The sequence below is a fragment of the Manis pentadactyla genome, chromosome 15, assembly GCF_030020395.1.
Source record: "Manis pentadactyla isolate mManPen7 chromosome 15, mManPen7.hap1, whole genome shotgun sequence".
Taxonomy (NCBI): Eukaryota; Metazoa; Chordata; class Mammalia; order Pholidota; family Manidae; genus Manis; species Manis pentadactyla.
The window spans coordinates 42,261,365-42,281,678 of NC_080033.1; the positions used below are offsets into that span (position 1 = coordinate 42,261,365).

General features: G+C 41.3%; 1 protein-coding gene across 12 annotated transcripts in view; it reads left to right on the forward strand.

Moving 5' to 3' along the window:
- Positions 1-20,314, forward strand: part of LOC118926497 (chromodomain-helicase-DNA-binding protein 9) — a 293,397-nt gene that overhangs the window by 227,419 nt on the left and 45,664 nt on the right. For all 12 annotated transcript variants that reach the window (XM_057493237.1, XM_057493239.1, XM_057493238.1 and 9 more), the window contains 2 exons: positions 15,741-15,900; positions 16,321-16,410. In XM_057493237.1, the coding sequence (XP_057349220.1) occupies positions 15,741-15,900; positions 16,321-16,410 (250 nt within the window). The remainder of the gene's footprint in view (positions 1-15,740; positions 15,901-16,320; positions 16,411-20,314) is intronic.

Here is a 20,314-nt window from a genome sequence, read left to right on the forward strand (position 1 = left end):
CATGCTCTTGGCTAGGAAGAATTAATATTGTCAAAATGGCCATCCTCCCTAAAGCAATCTACAGGTGCAATGCAATCCCTATCAAAATACCAACAGCATTCTTCAATGAACTGGAACAAATAGTTCTGAAATTCATATGGAACCACAAAAGACCCCGAATAGCCAAAGCAAATACCATGATCAAGTGGGATTCATCACAGGGAATAATAAAGCATGGGGCATCTCAATTCCCAACTTCAAGCTGTACCTCAAAGCCACAGTAATCAAGACAATTTGTTACTGGCACAAGAACAAACCCACCGACCAGTGGAACAGAGAGTCCAGATATTAACCCAAACATATACAGTCAATTAGTATATGATAAAGGAGCCATGGATATACAGTGGGGAAATGACAGCCTCTTCAACAGCTGGTATTGGCAAAACTGGACAGCTACATGTAAGAGAATGAAACTGGATTATTGTCTAACCCCATACACAAAAGTAAATTTCAAATGGATCTGAGACCTGAATGTAAGTCATGAAAACATAAAACTCTTAGCAAAAAACATAGTCAAAAATCTCTTGGACATAAACATGAGCAAATTCTTCATGAATATATCCCCCCAGGCAAGGGAAACAAAAGGAAAGATGAACAAATCGGACTACATCAAGCTGAAAAGATTCTATACAGCAAAGGACATCATCAGTAGAACAAAAAGACATCCTATAGTATGGGAGAATATACTCATAAATGACAGTTCTTTTAATGGCAGCTCTGGCTCCCGGCTGCTGCATTAACCAGGGCAGTGGAGGGCCGGCACCAAAGCATGCGAGGATGGGAATGTGGGCTCAGCCTGGGACCGATTGTGATGACCCCAGGAGGTGGGCAGGGGGCCAGCTACCCGGAATCCTTCTGCCACCAGCAGGGCATGTCCCCACCACCAGGTGGCCCCAGGACTGGACTGGGGCAAGACACAAGGACACACATCGTGTGGGTGCACCTGGCAGAAGCTCCCCGGGCACTGAAACAAAACAACACACTGGCGCTAGGAAAAGATGGCACTTTTTATTAATGGTATGTGACTAATAAATACATTACTACAGACAATAAATTAGTACAATAACTAGAAATTTATTACCAAACTACAGTTAATATGGGGTGGGAGGTGGTGGTGGGGTTGGGAAGTAGGACCACTGTATTTTGGTTGTTAACGTCGTCCCCTCCTTCCAGCATTGGCTCTGCCAGAAGGCTTCTGTGGGGTCTCCCTCTTAGCACTAGGTTGCAGCCGCTGAATTTTGGATGGGGGGCAACCTACTTCTTCATCTGAGAATGAGTTTGTTGAAGGTCTCTTGGGAGCCTGCCTGGAGACTGGCTTCTCCTCTTTCACCTTTCTGGAGGTGGGCACCTTTGCTGGGGTGGGAATGGGTGCATCCCCATAGGTGCGGTAGGCTACAACCAGGCAGTACATCTCCCCGTGCCAGCTCACCTGGGTTTCACCACGCCCTTTATAGAGGACGTGGTGGTACCAGGGTGTAGGGGATGGAGAAGCCACTGTTGCCGCTGCTGCAGCTGCTGCTGCTGCAAAGAAAACCAGAACTGATTAGTCACTCCTCCTGTACACAATGTCCTGCCAGAACCTTCCCTCTGTCGTGTCTCTCTCAGTTTCTGGCTGAAGCCCTTCGATCTGCTTGGCATCTAAAACCCCGACTTGGCCCATCACCTCGATGAATCCCCTAGAGAAGCAATGTTGGCTGCAAAGCAATTCCGTGGAGGCTGTGGCAGCCGGAGACCAGGAAATCTGTTCCCCATTCCCAGAAAAAAACTCAACCTGAAAATGATTACAATCAGGATCCCCTCCATCTCTCCCTTCCACAACAGAGGAAGCATTTGTTAAAGTCTCTCACTTCTGAGGCGGTTTTAGTGGAAATACCTTTCCAGTTTTGGAAAAAATAATCTTACACGAGTCAGTTAAGAACCCCTCTCCCTTTGAGCCCCATCTGTGTTGCCTTTTTCAACCACGCTGAACTCTAGCCCTCTGATACGTTCATGTAGATGTGAAAAAGGCCAAATCCCAAAGCAGAGTGACCAGGAGGCTCAGGCCAGAATGTGGGTACCTAGTCTAGGCCCACATCAGCGCAACCTCTGGGACGTCTTTTCCTCAGCTGTTAGGTCTCAGTGTCCCTTTATCACTCCCGTTGACTCTTCTGCTCTTCCCATCGGTATGACACCCTTTTGCCTGCTACTCAGAGGCTCAGTCTGGGATGTGTCTGAGGGCACCCCATGTGGACAGCATGGTGAAGGGGCCCAGGTTGGAAGGTGAGGTTATGAGTGTCCCTCATCAGCTCTTGCTCAAACTGCTCCGTTTACACAGAAGTGCTCTTGACTTTTGCTAAGAGGCCAACCACCACACTGGCTTTTCTGCTGGTCCTAGAACAGCCCAGCCTCATTGCTGCCTCAGGATCATTCACTTGCCATTTCCCCAAGGGTCCGGAAGGAAGGATTTGTAGCCCAATGGTGGAGAGAAGGGTACATTTATAAAGATTGGGAAATTTCTCAACGCTTGCCCATGGATGACATTTCACTTGCCCTCAGCAGTGAGCAGGAACACCGAGTATTAGTTAACAGCTGGGGAAGTTCTGACGTGTTGAGGGCCAGCCCGAAAGGAGAAGCCAGGTGGCAGCCAGGTGTGGCTGTGTGCCCACCAATGACTCTTGTACAGATGTGCTGCCTTGGCCGACCTGCTGTGCAGCCCTGCCAGGGCACAGAGGATAAATTACGCTGGATGTAGATGATACGGTCACACATCGTGAGAGCGATGCTTTGCTCAGGCAGCCAGACTGCTGTCTGGTCTCAAACTGCCACTGTGTTTGTGTGGTCCCACTGCCACGGCAACAGTGAGGTCATTGATACCCAGTGAGGTCACGTACGGAATCTTGCGACTTGAGGGGCAGGCTTCAGCCTCTCTTGTGAAAGAGAGCAGGGTGGAGGCAGAGGGGCACCCTACCTGGCCCTTCCATCTAGCCCTCCGTATCCATGCCTTAGTCAAGTAGCCATTTCCTGTGGAGTGTACCTGTGGGCTGTCATGGGAGGGCAAGAGGCCCACATTCTGAGATTGGCTTGAAGGGCAAGATTAACCTAAGAAACAGCAAAGGGTGTTTGGCACTGAGCCTAAGGATCCCACAGTTGGAAAGGCAGAGATTTGTGTGGACTAGGGAATCAGGGAAGGCTTCTTGGCAGTGGGCCTGAAGGGCAAGGGGACTTGGGACCTATGGAAAGGAGAGGGAAGGCACTCCAGGTGGGAAAAATATAAGCAAAGACAAGTTCTTCTTAACATTGTCCTGCCCCAAATGGTGATTCATAGAACCTTTGTGATTTTACATGTAAGACTTCAAAAAGCCAAGAGGTTAAGGTGCCTGTAGATGACACAGGCAGTGGAAAGGTGTTCTGCTCAAGGATAGACTTTCCCCTTGGGGCTCTGGATGTATAGCTGGTAGGAATGTGAGGAGAAGCTCATCACATTTCAAAGTCACTCTGGGAGGGATATTACAAGTGCTCTAAGGCAAAGTGCGGGGCCTGAGTGAGTTCATAGAGTGGGAATGAGAGTCAATTTTAATATGAATTTTAAAAACTCATGACACAATGACATCACACAGTGACAACCTAATCATTACGCTCCTCTCCCTCAAAAAGGATAATCATGACTATCCGACCACCATGAAAGGATACGTGGGCTCAGCGGCAGCCCAGGTGAAAAACAACATCAGCACTGTAAAGAGATGTTACTAAAAGACAATTTAGTTCTACTCAGAGGGGGAGGAAATAGACAAGTGTCTTTAGCCTGATGACATCCAGCGTAAGGAGCCACATTTGGGAGGCAGCGTTTGATACAGTGTGTCCAGGAACTTTCTAGCAATGAGAGATAGCCTTCCTCAGGAGGGGGCTCCCTGTCACTGACCTTGAATAAGCAAAGATGGGACATTGTTTACTGGGGGTGTTGTAGAGGAGGTGTACCAGGAGGTAGAGACTACCTGGGCTCTCATTTTAGACGATGGGCAACTCTGGTGGAGAACCACAGCACCTTCTCTCTTAATTTGCTTGAATCAGAGTAGTGTGTGTGTGTGTGAACATTTTATGTCCGGCCTAAATAGAGCAGTCTATGTCTGGAGTGATAAACTGTGAAGGGGACGGCTCTGGGGGTTCATCCTGGCAGGTGGACAAGCCTGAGACCACTCAGATTTTCCAAAGCTCCAGAGAGACTGCATGTTTGGCATATCCCTCTGATGTGGTGAGGGTCTGATGATATCGCCGCAGTTTCTGGCCAGGCCTCTAGGGAAGGCAGAATAGCATAGACGAATGTTGTAGCAGCTTTAAGAGGGCTTCAGACTCACTTGGGGATTCCACAAAACAAAGATACTTTAACGTGGATTCTTGGGTCAACTGTTACAGAGAGCTGGAGTGGGGCTCAGAAATCTTCTTTTAACACTAATCAGGCTTCCTAGACAGTTTGGCCACTTCTCGGTATTTATCTGAAAGAAATGAAATCACTAACTCTAAAAGATCTCTGCACCCCTATGTTCATTGCAGCATTATTTATAATAGCCAAGATACGCAAACCACCTGAGTGTACATTGTTGGAGGTGTTAGGCAGGAAAATAGATATGAGCAAGGTTGAAAGAGAAAAAGGCCAGAAGGTCCACTAAAAAGACTGAAAATTAATCAATTAAAGCTCCAAAAGCCGGAAGCAACTTCGCCTGGAATGTTTGAATATTCCCCAGATAAAGGAGGGTACCTCAGCATAGCCCATGTCTTCATTGTGTTAATCATGCAGGCCCCGCTGTAAACAACTTAGTAAAAGGCAGGAAAGATTACATCTGGAACATTGTATTCTAATACCCAGAAAGTTAAAAATGTAAGATTCTAAACTTACTCTTTAGCAAACAGACAATAACTCAGCCCACCTTGTGGACTGGGCAGGCAGCCTATTTGATATGTTCCCTGACCAAGACTCTGGGTATGGCAGAGAGAAATCAGAGCAGGAAGTTCCTTGTGTTAAGTTAATTCTAAGTATTCAAAACGCACTTAACAAGACTGTACCTCCAGCCCCTAGTCACAGCCCTAAAGAACCCTTAAAAAGGGTATGCCCAGCCTTTTGGGGTGCTCCTCTCTCTGAGGTCACCCAGACTTTCTAAGTGTGTATCCTTTTAATCTTAAACTTTCTGTCTCCAACCTTTCAGGGCACCTCTTCTTGCTGAGGTTGCCTGCTTCACCTTTCTCTTTAAATAACTTTAAATAAGACTTTTACTCTGCTTCACTACTGTGTCACTGTCCTTCAATTCTTTGTTGTGGCGGGGACAAGCACCAAGGAAAATACACAACACTCCCCTAACAGAGGAATGGATAAAGGAAATGTGGCATATGTATTACATATACAATAGAATATTATTCAAGCATAAGAAAGAGGGAAATCCTGCCGTGTGCGAAAGCATAGATGAATTGGGTGGACATCACACTAAGTGAATTAAGTCGGTGAAAGACAAAGACTCTAGGATCTCATGTATATGTGGAATCTAAAAAAAGAAAAAGAATTCAAACATATGATGCATAAAATATATTGGTGGCTGTCAGAGGTGGGGGATTGAAAGGGTATCTCGCTGGGACCCTCCTTACCCCAGAACGAGTCAGGAGACGGGCCCACACAACAGATTTTATTATCTGAAAGAGAACATGGCTGACCCCAGAGAGAGGGCGCAGCAGCTCGTGGGTGAGGAAGCGTTTTTAAGGAGTAGGGGTAGGGTGTGTTCTGCGTTGCTGATTGGATCTTAACGGGTGGGGGTCTTAACACACCAGAATTTGCCTTTGGGAATATCGGTGGGCCAAATAGGTGAAGGGCGTCAAAAGGTACGAACTTCCAGTTATTAAATAAATAAGTCCTGGGGATGTGATGTACAGCATGGTGACTATAGTTAACAATAGTGTATGGCATATTTGAAAGCTACTAAGAGTAAATCTTAAAAGTTCATGTCACAAGAACATAAATTGTAACTATTTGTGGTGATAGATATTAACTAAACTGATAGTGATGTTAATGTCACAGTATATAGGCATGTCAAATCATTATGTTGTACACCTTAAATGAATATACTTTTTTATGTCAATTATATCTCAGTTTTACAAAGAATCAAAGAAAGAAAGGAAATCCATCTGGTTGTTGAAAATTTTGGTTCCTGGGGTCTGATTATTCATTTACTCATTTATTCACTCTTTAAGCTATTCATGCATTCACATATTCAACAACTGTTTAGTGAGTGCCTACTGTATGGCAAGGCCTTTGCCATGCACTGAAGGTATAGTAAGGAACTAGACAAGCATGTTCTCTGCCTTCACAGAGCTTGTTAACCGTTGAGGAAAACAGATCTAGAACAAACAATTGTCAACTGTGAATATATTTTAAAAAAGAAGTTCAGGGAGCTATAGGAGTGTATCACAAAAGACCTTCTACAATAGCATCCTCCCTTCTCCAGGAGATAGTCACCAACTTGACTATATCAAGCTGAAAAGATTCTATACAGCAAAGGACATCATCAATAGAAGAAAAAGAATTCCTATAGTATGGAATAATATAGTCATAAATGGCAGATCTTTTAAAGTATTGACATCCAAAATATATAAAGAGCTCACGTACTTCAACAAACAAAAATCAAATAATCCAAATAAAAAATGGGCACAGGATCTGAACAGAAACTTCTCCAAAGAAGAAATTCAGATGGCCAACGGACACATGAAAAGATGCTCCACATCGCTAATCATGAGAGAAATGCAAATTAAAACCACAATGAGATATCACCTCACACCAGTAAGGATCGCCACCATCCAAAGGACAAACAACAACGAACGTTGGCAAGGTTGTGGAGAAAGGGGAACCCTCCTACACTACTGGTGGGGATGTAAATTAGCTCAACCATTGTGGAAAGCAGTATGGAGGTTCCTCAAAATAGAAATAGCGAGAGGCAGCGGAGCCAACATGGCGGCGTGAGTAGGACAGTGGGAATCTCCTCCCAAAAACATATATACTTTTGAAAATACAACAAACACAACTAGTCCTAAAAGAGAGACCAGAAGACGCAGGAGAGTGGCCAGACTGCAGCTACACCAGCAACAACCCAGCGACTGGTGAAAGGGTTAAAATACAAGTCCCGGCCCAGTGGGACCCGAGCGCTCCTCCCCCCAGCTCCCGGTGGGGGAAGAATAGGCAGTGCGGGAGGGAGACGGAGCCCAGGACTGCTGAACACCCAGCCCCAGCCACCCCCACCAGATTACAGACACATTGCATGGGCGGGGGGCCCTGGATACTGGGGAAACAGGGCAGCAAGACCTCTGAGCGGGTGCCGAAGCTGATGCCCCTGTGACAAAGAAAAGCGGGGGCTTTTTGAAAGTCTTAAAGGGACAGGGACTTAACAGCTTGACGGAAACAACACAGGTCATAGTCCCGCAGCTGGAAATTACAGGGAAAACCGGGCACACTAACCCCCTGGGCAACAGCTCTTAGACCCCTCACAGAATTAAACAGCCAACCCCCCCCCCACCCGTCCATTACCCCTCCAGGCGCTGCGGAAGCAGAGAAGCAGCCTGAGACAAACTCCGCCCACAGAAAGAGAAATTCCTCCCTTCCGGCCAGGCGAGACACAAAGACCCACTCTACACGCAATTACCCAACACAAGCCACTAGGGGTCGCAGTTGTCCCAGTAAAGAAAGGCCAGTAGCAAGTGAAAATTTTGGCCCTCCCAGCTGACAGTCAATAGCACCTATCAACATGAAAAGGCAAAAAAATATGATCCAGACAAGACTAACCCAGACAGCTTCGGCATCTGCTACATCTTCCCCTGAGGAGGAACCTGGGGAGATAGATTTAGCCAGTCTTCCTGAAAAAGAATTCAAAACAAAAGTCATAGCCATGCTGATGGACTTGCAGAGAAATATGCAAGAACTAAGGAAGGAGAATACAGGAATAAAACAAGCTCTGGAAGGACTTCAAAACAGAATGGATGAGATGCAAGAGACCATTAATGAACTAGAAAACAGAGAACAGGAATGCAGAGAAGCTGATGCAGAGAGAGATAAAAGGATCTCCAGGAATGAAAGAATTTTAAGAGAGCTGAGTGACCAATCGAAAAGGAACAATATAGCAAATTATAGGTATACCAGAAGAAGTAGAGAGAGAAAAAGGGATAGAAAATGTCTTTGAAGAAATAATTGCCGAAAACTTCCCCAAACTAGGAGAAGAAATGGCCTCTCAGACTACAGAGGTACACAGAACTCCCATGACAAGGGATGCAAGGAGGGCAACACCAAGACACATAATAGTTAAAATGGCAAAGATCAAAGACAAGGACAAAGTATTAAAGGCAGGCAGACAGAAAAAAAAAGGTTACCTACAAAGGAAAACCCATCAGGCTATCATCAGACTTCTCAACAGAAACCCTACAGGCCAGAAGAGAATGGCATGATATACTTAATGCAATGAAACAGAAGGGCCTCGAACCAAGACTACTGTATCCAGCACGAATATCATTAAAATATGAAGGAGGGATTAAACAATTCCCAGACAAGCAAAAGTTGAGGGAATTTGCCTCCCACAAACCACCTCTACAGGGCATCCTACAGGGATTGCTCTAGATGGGAGCACTCCTAAAAAGAGCACAGAACAAAACACCCAACATATGAAGAAGGGAGGAGGAGGAATAAGAAGGGAGAGAAATAAAGAATCATCAGACTGTGTTTATAATACCTCAACATGCGAGTTAAGTTAGATAGTAAGATAGTAAAGAAGCTAACCCTAAACCTTTGGTAACCACAAACTTAAAGCCTGCAATGGCAATAAATTCATACCTTTCAATAATCACCCTAAATGTAAATGGACCGAATGCACCAATCAAAAGACACAGAGTAAAAGAATGGATAAAAAAAGCAAGATCCATCCATATGCTCCTTACAAGAGACTCACCTCAAACCCAAAGACACGCAGAGACTTAAAGTCAAGGGATGGAAAAAGATATTTCAAGCAAACAACAGAGAGAAGAAAGCAGGTGTTGCAATTCTGGTATCAGACAAAACAGACTTCAAAATAAAGAAAGTAACAGAAGACAAAGAAGGACATTACATAATGATAAAGGGCTCAGTCCATCAAGAGGATATAACCATTATAAATATATATGCACCCAATACAGGAGCACCAACATACCTGAAACAAATATTAATAGAACTAAAGGAGGAAATAGAATGCAATGCATTCATTCTAGGAGACTTCAACACACCACTCACTCCAAAGGACAGATCCACCAGACAGAAAATAAGTAAGGACACAGAGGCACTGAACAACACATTAGAACAGATGGACCTAATAGACATCTACAGAACTCTACATCCAAAAGCAACAGGATACACATTCTTCTCAAGTGCACATGGAACATTCTGCAGAATAGACCACATACTAGGCCACAAAAAGAGCCTCAGTAAATTCCAAACGATTGAAATCCTACCAACCAACTTTTCAGACCACAAAGGCATTAAACTAGAAATAAACTGTTCAAAGAAAGCAAAAAGGCTCACAAACACATGGAGGCTAAACAACTCGCTCCTAAATAATCAATGGATCAATGACCAAATCAAAATGGAGATCCAGCAACATATGGAAACAAACGACAACAACAACACTAAGCCCCAACTTCTGTGGGACACAGCAAAAGCAGTCTTAAGAGGAAAGTATATAGCAATCCAAGCATATTTAAAAAAGGAAGAGCAATCCCAAATGAACGGTCTAATGTCACAATTACCGAAATTGGAAAAAGAAGAACAAACAAGGCCTAAGGTCAGCAGAAGGAGGGACATAATAAAGATCAAAGAAGAAATAAATAAAATTGAGAAGAATAAAACAATAGCAAAAATCAATGAAACCAAGAGCTGGTTCTTCGAGAAAATTAACAAAATAGATAAGCCTCTAGCCAGACTTATTAAGAGGAAAAGAGAGTCAACACAAATCAACAGTATCAGAAATGAGAAAGGAAAAATCACGACGGACCCCACAGAAATACAAAGAATTATTAGAGAATACTATGAAAACCTATATGCTAACAAGCTGGGAAACCCAGGAGAAATGGACAACTTCCTAGAAAAATACAACCTTCCAAGACTGACCCAAAAAGAAACAGAAAATCTAAACAGACTAATTACCAGCAAAGAAATTGAAGCGGTAATCAAAAAACTACCAAAGAACAAAACCCCCAGGCCAGATGGATTTACCTCGGAATTTTATCAGACATACAGGGAAGACATAATACCCATTCTCCTTAAAGTTTTCCAAAAAATAGAAGAGAAGGGGATACTCCCAAACTCATTCTATGAAGCTAACATCACCCTAATACCAAAACCAGGCAAAGACCCCACCAAAAAAGAAAACTACAGACCAATATCCGTGATGAACGTAGATGCAAAAATACTCAACAAAATTTTAGCAAACCGAATTCAAAAATACATCAAAAGGATCATACACCATGACCAAGTGGGATTCATCCCAGGGATGCAAGGATGGTACAACATGCGAAAGTCCATCAACATCATCCACCACATCAACAAAAAGAAAGACAAAAACCACATGATCATCTCCATAGATGCTGAAAAAGCATTTGACAAAGTTCAACATCCATTCATGATAAAAACTCTCAGCAAAATGGGAATAGAGGGCAAGTACCTCAACATAATAAAGGCCATCTATGAAAAACCCACAGCCAACATTATATTGAACAGCGAGAAGCTGAAAGCATTTCCGCTGAGATCGGGAACTAGACAGGGATGCCCACTCTCTCCACTGTTATGTAACATAGTACTGGAGGTCCTAGCCACAGCAATCAGACAAAACAAAAAAATAGAAGAAATCCAGATTGGTAAAGAAGAAGTTAAACTGTCACTATTTGCAGATGAAATGATACTGTACATTAAAAACCCTAAAGTCTCCACCCCAGAACTACTAGAACTGATATCAGAATACAGCAAAGTTGCAGGATACAAAATCAACACACAGAAATCCGTAGCTTTCCTATACACCAACAATGAACCGACAGAAAGAGAAATCAGGAAAACAACTCCATTCACAATTGCATCAAAAAAAATAAAATACCTAGGAATAAACCTAACCAAAGAAGTGAAAGACTTATACTCTGAAAACTACAAGTCACTCTTAAAAGAAATTAAAGGGGACACTAACAGATGGAAACGCATCCCATGCTCATGGCGAGGAAGAATTAATATCTTCAAAATGGCCATCCTGCCCAAAGCAATATACAGATTCGATGCAATCCCTATAAAACTACCAGCAACATTCTTCAATGAACTGGAAGAAATAATTCAAAAATTCATGTGGAACCACCAAAGACCCCGAATAGCCAAAGCAATCCTGAGAAAGAAGAATAAAGTAGGGGGGATCTCACTCCCCAACTTCAAACCCTATTATAAAGCCATAGTAATCAAGACAATTTGGTACTGGCACAAGAACAGAGCCACAGACCAATGGAACAGACTAGACAATCCAGACATTAACCCAGACATATATGGTCATTTAATATTTGATAAAGGAACCATGGACATGCAATGGGGAAGTGAGAGTCTCTTCAACAGATGGTGCTGGCAAAACTGGATAGCTACCTGTAGGAGAATTTAACTGGACCATTGTCTAACCCCATATACAAAAGTAAACTCAAAATGGATCAAAGACCTGAATGTAAGTCGCGAAACCATTAAACTCTTGGAACAAAACATAGGTAAAAACCTCTTAGACATAAACATGAGTGACCTCTTCTTGAACACATCTCCCCAGGCAAGGAAAACAACAGCAAAAATGAACAAGTGGGACTATATTAAGCTGAAAAGCTTCTGTACAGCAAAAGACACCATCAATAGAACAAAAAGGAACCCTACAGTATGGGAGAATATATTTGAAAATGACACATCCGATAAAGGCTTGACGTCCAGAATATATAAAGAGCTCACATGCCTCAACAAACAAAAAACAAATAACCCAATTAAAAAATGGGCAGAGGAACTGAACAGACAGTTCTCCAAAACAGAAATACAGATGGCCAACAGACACATGAAAAGATGCTCCACATCGCTAATTATCAGAGAAATGTAAATTAAAACTACAATGAGGTATCACCTCACACCAGTAAGGATGGCTGCCATCCAAAAGACAAACAACAACAAATGTTGGCGAGGCTGTTGAGAAAGGGGAACCCTCCTACACTGCTGGTGGGAATGTAAATTAGTTCAACCATTGTGGAAAGCAGTATGGAGGTACATCAAAATGCTCAAAACAGACATACCATTTGACCCAGGAATTGCACTCCTAGGAATTTACCCTAAGAATGCAGCAATCAAAGTATGAGAAAGACCAATGCACCCCTATGTTTTTCGCAGCACTATTTACAATAGCCAAGAATTGGAAGCAACCTGAATGTCCAACGATAGATGAATGGATAAAGAATATGTGGTACATATACACAATGGAATACTGCTCAGCCATAAGAAAAGGGCAAATTCTACCCTTTGCAGCAACATGGATGGAGCTGGAGTGTATTATGGTCAGTGAAACAAGCCAAGCAGAGAAAGAGAAATACCAAATGATTTCACTCATCTGTGGAGTATAAGAACAAAGGAAAACCTGCAGGAACAAAACAGCAGCAGAATCACAGAACTCAAGAATGGACTAACAGGTACCAAAGGGAAAGGGACTGGGGAGGATGGGAGGGTAGGGAGGGATAAGGGGAGTGGAGAAAAAGGGGGATATTAAGATTAGCATCCATAGGGGGGTGGGAGAAAGGGGAGGGCTGTACAACACAGAGAAGACAAGTAGTGATACTACAACATTTTGCTACGCTAATGGACAGTGACTGTAAAGGAGTATATCGGGGGAACTGGTGTAGGGGAGATCCTAGTAAACAAAGTATTCGTCATGTAAGTGTAGATTAATGATAAAGAAAAAAAGCAGTTCCGGTGTGGTGACCTCCAATGAGTTCTACACAATGATATAAAGGGCATATGAAAGTGTAGGCAAAGGGTCTGTTTGTGTTTATACAGAGGATCAAAGCCTAATTGGGTACCCCGAAAATGAACTAAGATACGATATGAAAAAGATCTTCCAACATCACTCTCTGGAAGACTCATGCCAGAAGATGATCATCAAAAAACCCCAACAAAGATCCACGCACTGCTACAGCTGTAGATGCACTCAACCCACCAGTTCCTGGACTTGCCATGGGAATGAGGAAGGAGATATCTAAGCTGCCCTGTGCATACAGTAAAACAACAAATTTGACTGAATCTATACTGTTGGAACTCAACCAAGAATTAGGAGAAGTGCAAATTGTAGCACTCCAAAGTCTTACAACCACAGACTATTTACTGTTAAAAGAATATATGGGATGGGAACAGTCCCCAGGAATGTGTTGTTTTAATTTATCTGAATTCTCTCAGACTGTTCAAGTTCAGTTAGACAATATCCACCATATCATAGATAAGTTTTCACAAATGCCTAAGGTGCCTATCTGGTTTGCTTGGTTTCACTGGAGATGACTGGTAATTACAGGTATGCTTTGGTTACATAACTGTACTCCTATTATGTTAATGTGTGTGCACAATTTAATTAGTTGTCTAAAACCTATACATGCTGAAGTTACTCTACAAGAAGATATGTCAAAGAAATAATCAATCTTCCCATGTTTTCTTCCGCCTGCTACTTCTATAGCTTTTCTTCTTCCTACCTAATTACAACCCTTTAATAGAATTCGTGCCACATGTCGAATTTACCAAGTATCATAATTCTTCCAAGTGGTAAAGACACCTCAAGACAAATGCTGGGCATAGAAGCCACAGGGCATAAATATGCAAAGAAGTGAAAAGCTAACCTTTTCAAACAATAAGGCTTCTCTCTCACTTACCAACTTAATATTTCCCTGTATGGCCCCGGAAGATGACTGGTTAGCCAGAGACGGGTAAGATTCCTCAAGGGAGGAACAACCTAAGACAGGCACAGTCGCAGGGGGGTCATCAAGTGAGAAAATGGGGATCAGCAGAGGTGAGGCTTAGAACCTTCCCCCTCCTGTTCTGAGAGAAATCTTCTGCATACGTGGGTGTTTTATTGCCCTTGTCTAGCTCGGATTAACACATAGTCTCCAGGCACACACCTGATCATCTACATTTGCTCTCTTACAACACTAAGCTATGTTTTCTACCTTTGTCTCGTATCTACCTACCACTTCAGCATTTTATTAAAAATGATAATAAAGAGAGAAATGTATCCACATATAAATCAAGTATAAAAATCAAATGAATATTCATATTTGAACTGTCTGTTTATAGTTCATAATGCATGAACAAAACCAAAAGCTTCTGTGATGACTGCCCTTGTAATGTTCACCATGTAACTTTTTCAGTATGTAAGAATTTGTACTCCATGTAAGAACTTGTTCATTATGCATCAGAAGATTGGTGACTGACGAAAATTAGGCTTGGGGTGGATTAATGATTGTGCATTGAGCATTGACCCCCCCATACAGAATTTTATTGTTGTTAACAACCCTTTGATCAATAAATATGAGAGATGCCCTCACACACACAAAATATATATATATATATATATATATATATGTATTTTAACACACTTCCAATTGTAAAATAAATAAGTAACCAGGATATAATGTATAGCATAAGGAATATAGTCAAAATATTGTAACAACTTGGTATGGTGATAGCTTGTACCTAGAATTATCATGTATATAAATGTTGAATCACTGTGTTGTACACTTGAAACTAATGTAATACTGTGTGTCAACTACCCTTCAATAAAAAATAATTATCAAGAAAAAAAAAAAATAGAAATAGCATTTGACTCAACAGTTCCACTTCTAGGAATGGAGTAGCCCAGTTCGAAAAAGACATGCACCCCTGTGTCTATCGCAGCACTATTTACAACAGCTGAGATATGGAAGCAACCTAAGCGTCCATCAGTAGATGAATGGATAAAGAAGATGTGGTACATAGACACAATGGAATATTTTTCAGCCATAAGAAGAAAACATCCTACCATTTGCAACAACATGGATGGAGATAGAGGGTATTATGCTCAATGAAAGAAGCCAGGCAGAAAAAGACAAGTATCAGGTGATTTCACTCATCTGTGGAGTATAAGAGCAAAGACAAAAACTGAAGGAATAAACAGCAGCAGACTCACAGAACCCAAGAATGGACTAACAGTTACCAAAGGGAAAGGGCCTGTGGAGGATGGGTGGGAAGGGAGGAATAAGGGGAAAGGGGGCATTACAATTAGCAGACATAATGTGGGGTGGGGGGCATGGGGAGGGCTGTACAACACAGAGAAGACAAGTAGTGACTCTATAGCATCTTACTACACTAATGGACAGTGACTGTAATGGGGTATGTGGTGGGGACTTGATGATGGGTGGAGTCTAGTAACCATAATGTCGCTCATGTAATTGTAGATTAATGATACCAAAGTAAAAAAAAAATTTTTTTAAGTCATATTAACTCATCTTGTTCTTTGGTCAGTATCATTACCATTATTATTTTAAAGATCTCTGTATAGCCTGCACAGACCTTTGAAAGTGTTCAGAAATTTCTTGCATTTAAATGTTTCAAGTTGCAGGTCTTTATACAAATTACCTCATTTCACATGTCCCTTTCATTTTCACAGGTCTATCAGCCCCTGTACCCAGGGGCCGAAAAGGAAAGAAAGTAAAGACTCAAACAAGTTCATTTGATATACAGAAAGCAGAATGGCTTCGAAAATACAATCCTGAGCAGCTACTTCAAGATGAAGGCTACAAAAAACATATAAAACACCACTGTAATAAGTAGGTAGTAGGGTGTGTTTTTAACACAACTCAGTAAAAGTTTACTTTTCTGAATTTATTAACAGTCTTAAAGCATGCTGATTTTGAGTGCAGAGTCAGTGTGGTCTAGGACCAACCCTAATCTTAATCTTACAGGGTATCCTTCAGCAAATCACTGTACCTCTATGTCACTGTTTTCATCAACAGAGAGAGAAATAAAACTGGCTTCCAAATGATCTCATGATATCTTACTTGGATATTAAATAATGATGAGTGTGAAGATTTTGGAGAAACCTCTTTTATGTATATGGTAGTGAGATTTAATCAAATTTATTTTGTAATGAAAAATCTATGTACAAATTCTTTTCTAATTTTAACCTCAGTAGAATTTTCTTAAATGATTAATACATTTGTGACTTGATTTCTTTTCCCTCATTTTAGGGTTTTGCTTCGTGTAAGAATGCTCTATTACCTAAAGCAAGAAGTCATTGGAAGTGAGTGTCAGAAAGTATTTGATGGAGTTGATGCAAGGTAAATTAAATACCATGTTTATATTTATTTTTCAATAACATGACAAGACAAAAACTGTATGACCCGAAAATTATACCTTAAATGGCTTCTTCTCTGAAATCAACAAGAAGAAAACCTACCAAATTTAGAGAATTAACCTGTGCCAATTTATTGCCTTTCCTGTTATCTGCTATTTGGCTCTGTCACTAAACGTTATAACACAGTAACAGCAGTAGTAGTAGCTTTCTGCCGTCATATGTAAAACTTAATCTTTCTGGGCTCATTGTTTTCTTTCGTCTTGTTAGAGTGGAAGAGGTTTCATGGGTGCCTGACTTTCGTGTCCACATGTGATCCATCCAATACCCTAGTCTCTCCGTTCCTTGGCCTTATTCTACTTCTCCCTTATTCTTGAAATGCTGTCTTCTGTGACTTCCAGTGTACTATACAACGTGGCTCTCCTTTTTCCTCACTGGCCTTTCCTTTTCATTTTCCTTTGCTAGCTCTTATTCCTCTAACAGATCTCTTTTAACTGTTGGTTTGGCCAGGAATTCTGTCCTCAGCTCTTCCTTGTCTATCCCTTCTCCTTAGTTAAACTCATGCAGTCTCAACATATTGAATATTATCTCAAGTTTACATATTCATCCCAGACCTCTCTCTGACCTCTAATCTCTGAGTAAGGAGCCTTCCAACATTTCCACTTGAAAGTCTAAATTGACATCTTAAACTTTTTCCTGGCTCTGCCAAATCTTCTCTGTCTGATCCTTTCCCTCCTACCTTCCATGTACAGGTCTCCTCCATCCCAGTAAATGTACTACGTGGTTGCTGTACCATTCTTGAGTCTTCTCTTCCCCTCAAACCCTATTCAAAGACCTGCCAAATTTGAGTGTTTTTCACTGTCTTGTCTGCCAAATCCCTAGTCCAAGCCACCATTACCTCTTGTTCAGACTTCTGCTGTGTCCTCCTAATTGGGTCTCTCTGCCTCCACTTTTTCCTTTCTACAGTCTATCATTAACACAGCAGCCAGAGTGATCTTTCTGAAGCAAAAATCAGGTGATGACACGCCTCTTCTTAAAACCTTCCAGGTGCTTTTCATTTCTCTTAGAATAAAATCCAAACTCCCTATGGCCTGCAGGCCTTACATAACTCTACGACCTCTTCTTTCCCTCTGTCCCTCATCAACAGCGCTCACCACACTGGTGTTTCTGTTCCTCCACCATGCCAAGCTCATTCTGTGCTGTTCCTGCTGGTACAAATACTCTTTCCTCTGACCTTCCACAGCACTGCCTCAAATCAATCAGGTGTCAGCTCAAGTTTTACCTCCTCAGACAGGCCTTCCCTCACCACTCAAGACTACTTGACCTGATTTTATCTCATTCATGATGCCTATTACTGTTAAATTTTATTTTTATTTTTATATTACTTTTCTCCTCCCGTTAACGATTTAAGATATTTGAAAGTTAGGTATGTAATCTGTTTCACTGAGCATTGTATTCCCAGCCCCTAGAATCTGGGACATAGTAACACAGTAGTATTTGTTGACTGATTGACTACTTTTTTCCCTTGGACCTTTCTACTTATAATTTGCCAGGAACTGCAATCTATGAAATTATCCCTAAATTTTCCTTAGTGATCCCCCATCTCTGGCTTTTCATCTGGATTTTAACAGTTTACATCTTGGTGCATACACAGACACACACACTACTTTTGGACCCCGTATCTCCTCACACTACTGTGTTATTACTGTCCTTGATTTCACAGTCAAATTCCGTTCAAGAAGTATCTGTACTTGCTGTGTCCTTTTTCTCCTCTCCGATTCCCTATGCATCCACCACCATTCAGCTTCTACCTCCACCTCTACCACCCACTTTAAGAAGTTCTTCGCCAACATGCTTGCTGCTAACCCCCATGGCTATAGCAGTAGTGTTTATCATACTTTACCTTTATTGACCACTTCCTTTTTTGAAAAATGCCTCTGTAAAACCATTTTACTATACATTTTCTTTTTTTTAGCCTTCTGCTTGCTGTTTTACAGGTTCCTCTTCTGCCTGTCTCTTAAATGCCCTCTCCTTTTCACTTACTCTTCTTGGATGTTCTCATCTTTTCTGTGGCATCAGTTTTTCTTTCTGTACTGGTGAATCCCAAGTCTGTCTCCATCCCTCATCTCTCTTCTGACCTTCAGGTCCATATCTCTCAAATGTGCCATGATTACTAATGCCTGCAGTCCTTTGCATTCTTGCTGGAACATTATCTTTCCCCCTTTCCGCCCTCTTAGTGCTCAGCTGCCATCCACGCAGCCTTTCCTTATCTCTCTCATCTGGGTGAGGCACATACCTAGACTAAGTACCCTGTCATAGCACTCATCACACAGTATTGTAGGTACCTCTTCACAAAGATGGGTGTGTCGGTCTTTTTGCTATTATTGCCACATAGTGAGTGCTACTTAAATACATTTTAAATGAATGATCCAGCTTGGGGAATTAAAAGGAAACTTTATGCTATAGAGCACATGAAGTGAATCTTTAAAAACAGAAATCAGCTGGATCACATACACCTTATTACTTTGACCAGCAGTTAACGGACACTTACCCTGCCTGTGGCACGTACATTTGAGTATTAGGTGTACACTAAATGTTTTCCACTCTTTACAAGCAGGGAAACAGTTCACCTCAGATGATAATCAGTGTTTTGCGGTTAGAGTGCCACCCAAAGGTTGGTAAGGGGAACTATGTGACCCACTGTTTTTTTTTTTTACCCCCTTGGAGAATGCTGTCTTCAGTGTGCTTTCTGCTTTCCTTTATCTTTTGGTGCTTATGCTTTGTTTAGTCCTAGTCAGGAAATGATCAGAAATGAGTATCTTCTTTAACTTGTATTTTTTTCTTCATTCACTCTTTAGCTTTTGCCAAATCAAGGGAAAAATCACTCTTTTTTCTATGTTTTTCTGCAGTAAGATAGAAAATACTGTGACTGTGACCCTTCTGGTATTAGGCAAAAGTAGAGATAATAAGGTGTTCATTTAAGTGCAAAATATTTTCTTTAAGAATCCAAGGAGGAATCTACATGCATTTCTCTATATTCCTTAGGTTAAAAAACTTTATCTGTTGGCAAAATACTTAACAAAAATATAAAAAGTAATTTCTTATCCATTTTTTGTTTATGTTTTATTTACTTATAAGACAAGTCCTCTTTTTCATTGCCAATGTCCTTCATTTCAACAAATTAGTGGCTAAATATTAGATTCTTGTGGACTTACTCAGGAACACAATGACCATTTGCTGATTTCTATTCCTCTATGAAAATTTATTTTGAGTTCCCAAAGACAGCCAACTTACAAATGAACTTTTTGCCACACAACTTAATTGTAAGTAGGAGACTCCCCATTTCTTCTAATCTATACTTCTTTGCCAATTAATTTATGAAATTCAGGTGCCAAGACAAAGAGATGACTTAAGATAACACCTAATTTGTGTTGTATTTTATTATGTCTCTAATTCTTTGAATATTGATAACTCATGAATACCAAACATGGAAATTCTCAATTATAATTATTGATTTCCTTGGGTATTTCACCCTATCCAATCTCTACCTTGTCAAATAAAATATAAGAATGGTATGCGTGTGTATAAATAATACTTGCTAAAAAATAGTAATAGTAATAATACTTGCTAATCATTGTCAGACATTAGCTATATGCTACGCTAAAGAAGATAATAGCTTGAATCATTGGTGAAGAAGTGAACATCTGAGCCCTTCTATACATAGCTTTTTTTCCTTTTTAGAGGTGTTATCATGTTACTTGCAAAAGGTTTCTGGGAAAATAATGATTTCAAGTGATAAGCAAAGGAAATGTTTGCAAAATTACACATGCTGTAGTAGTTTCATATTCATAAAAACAGCCAAATGACTAAAGCATCATGGATTTATTACA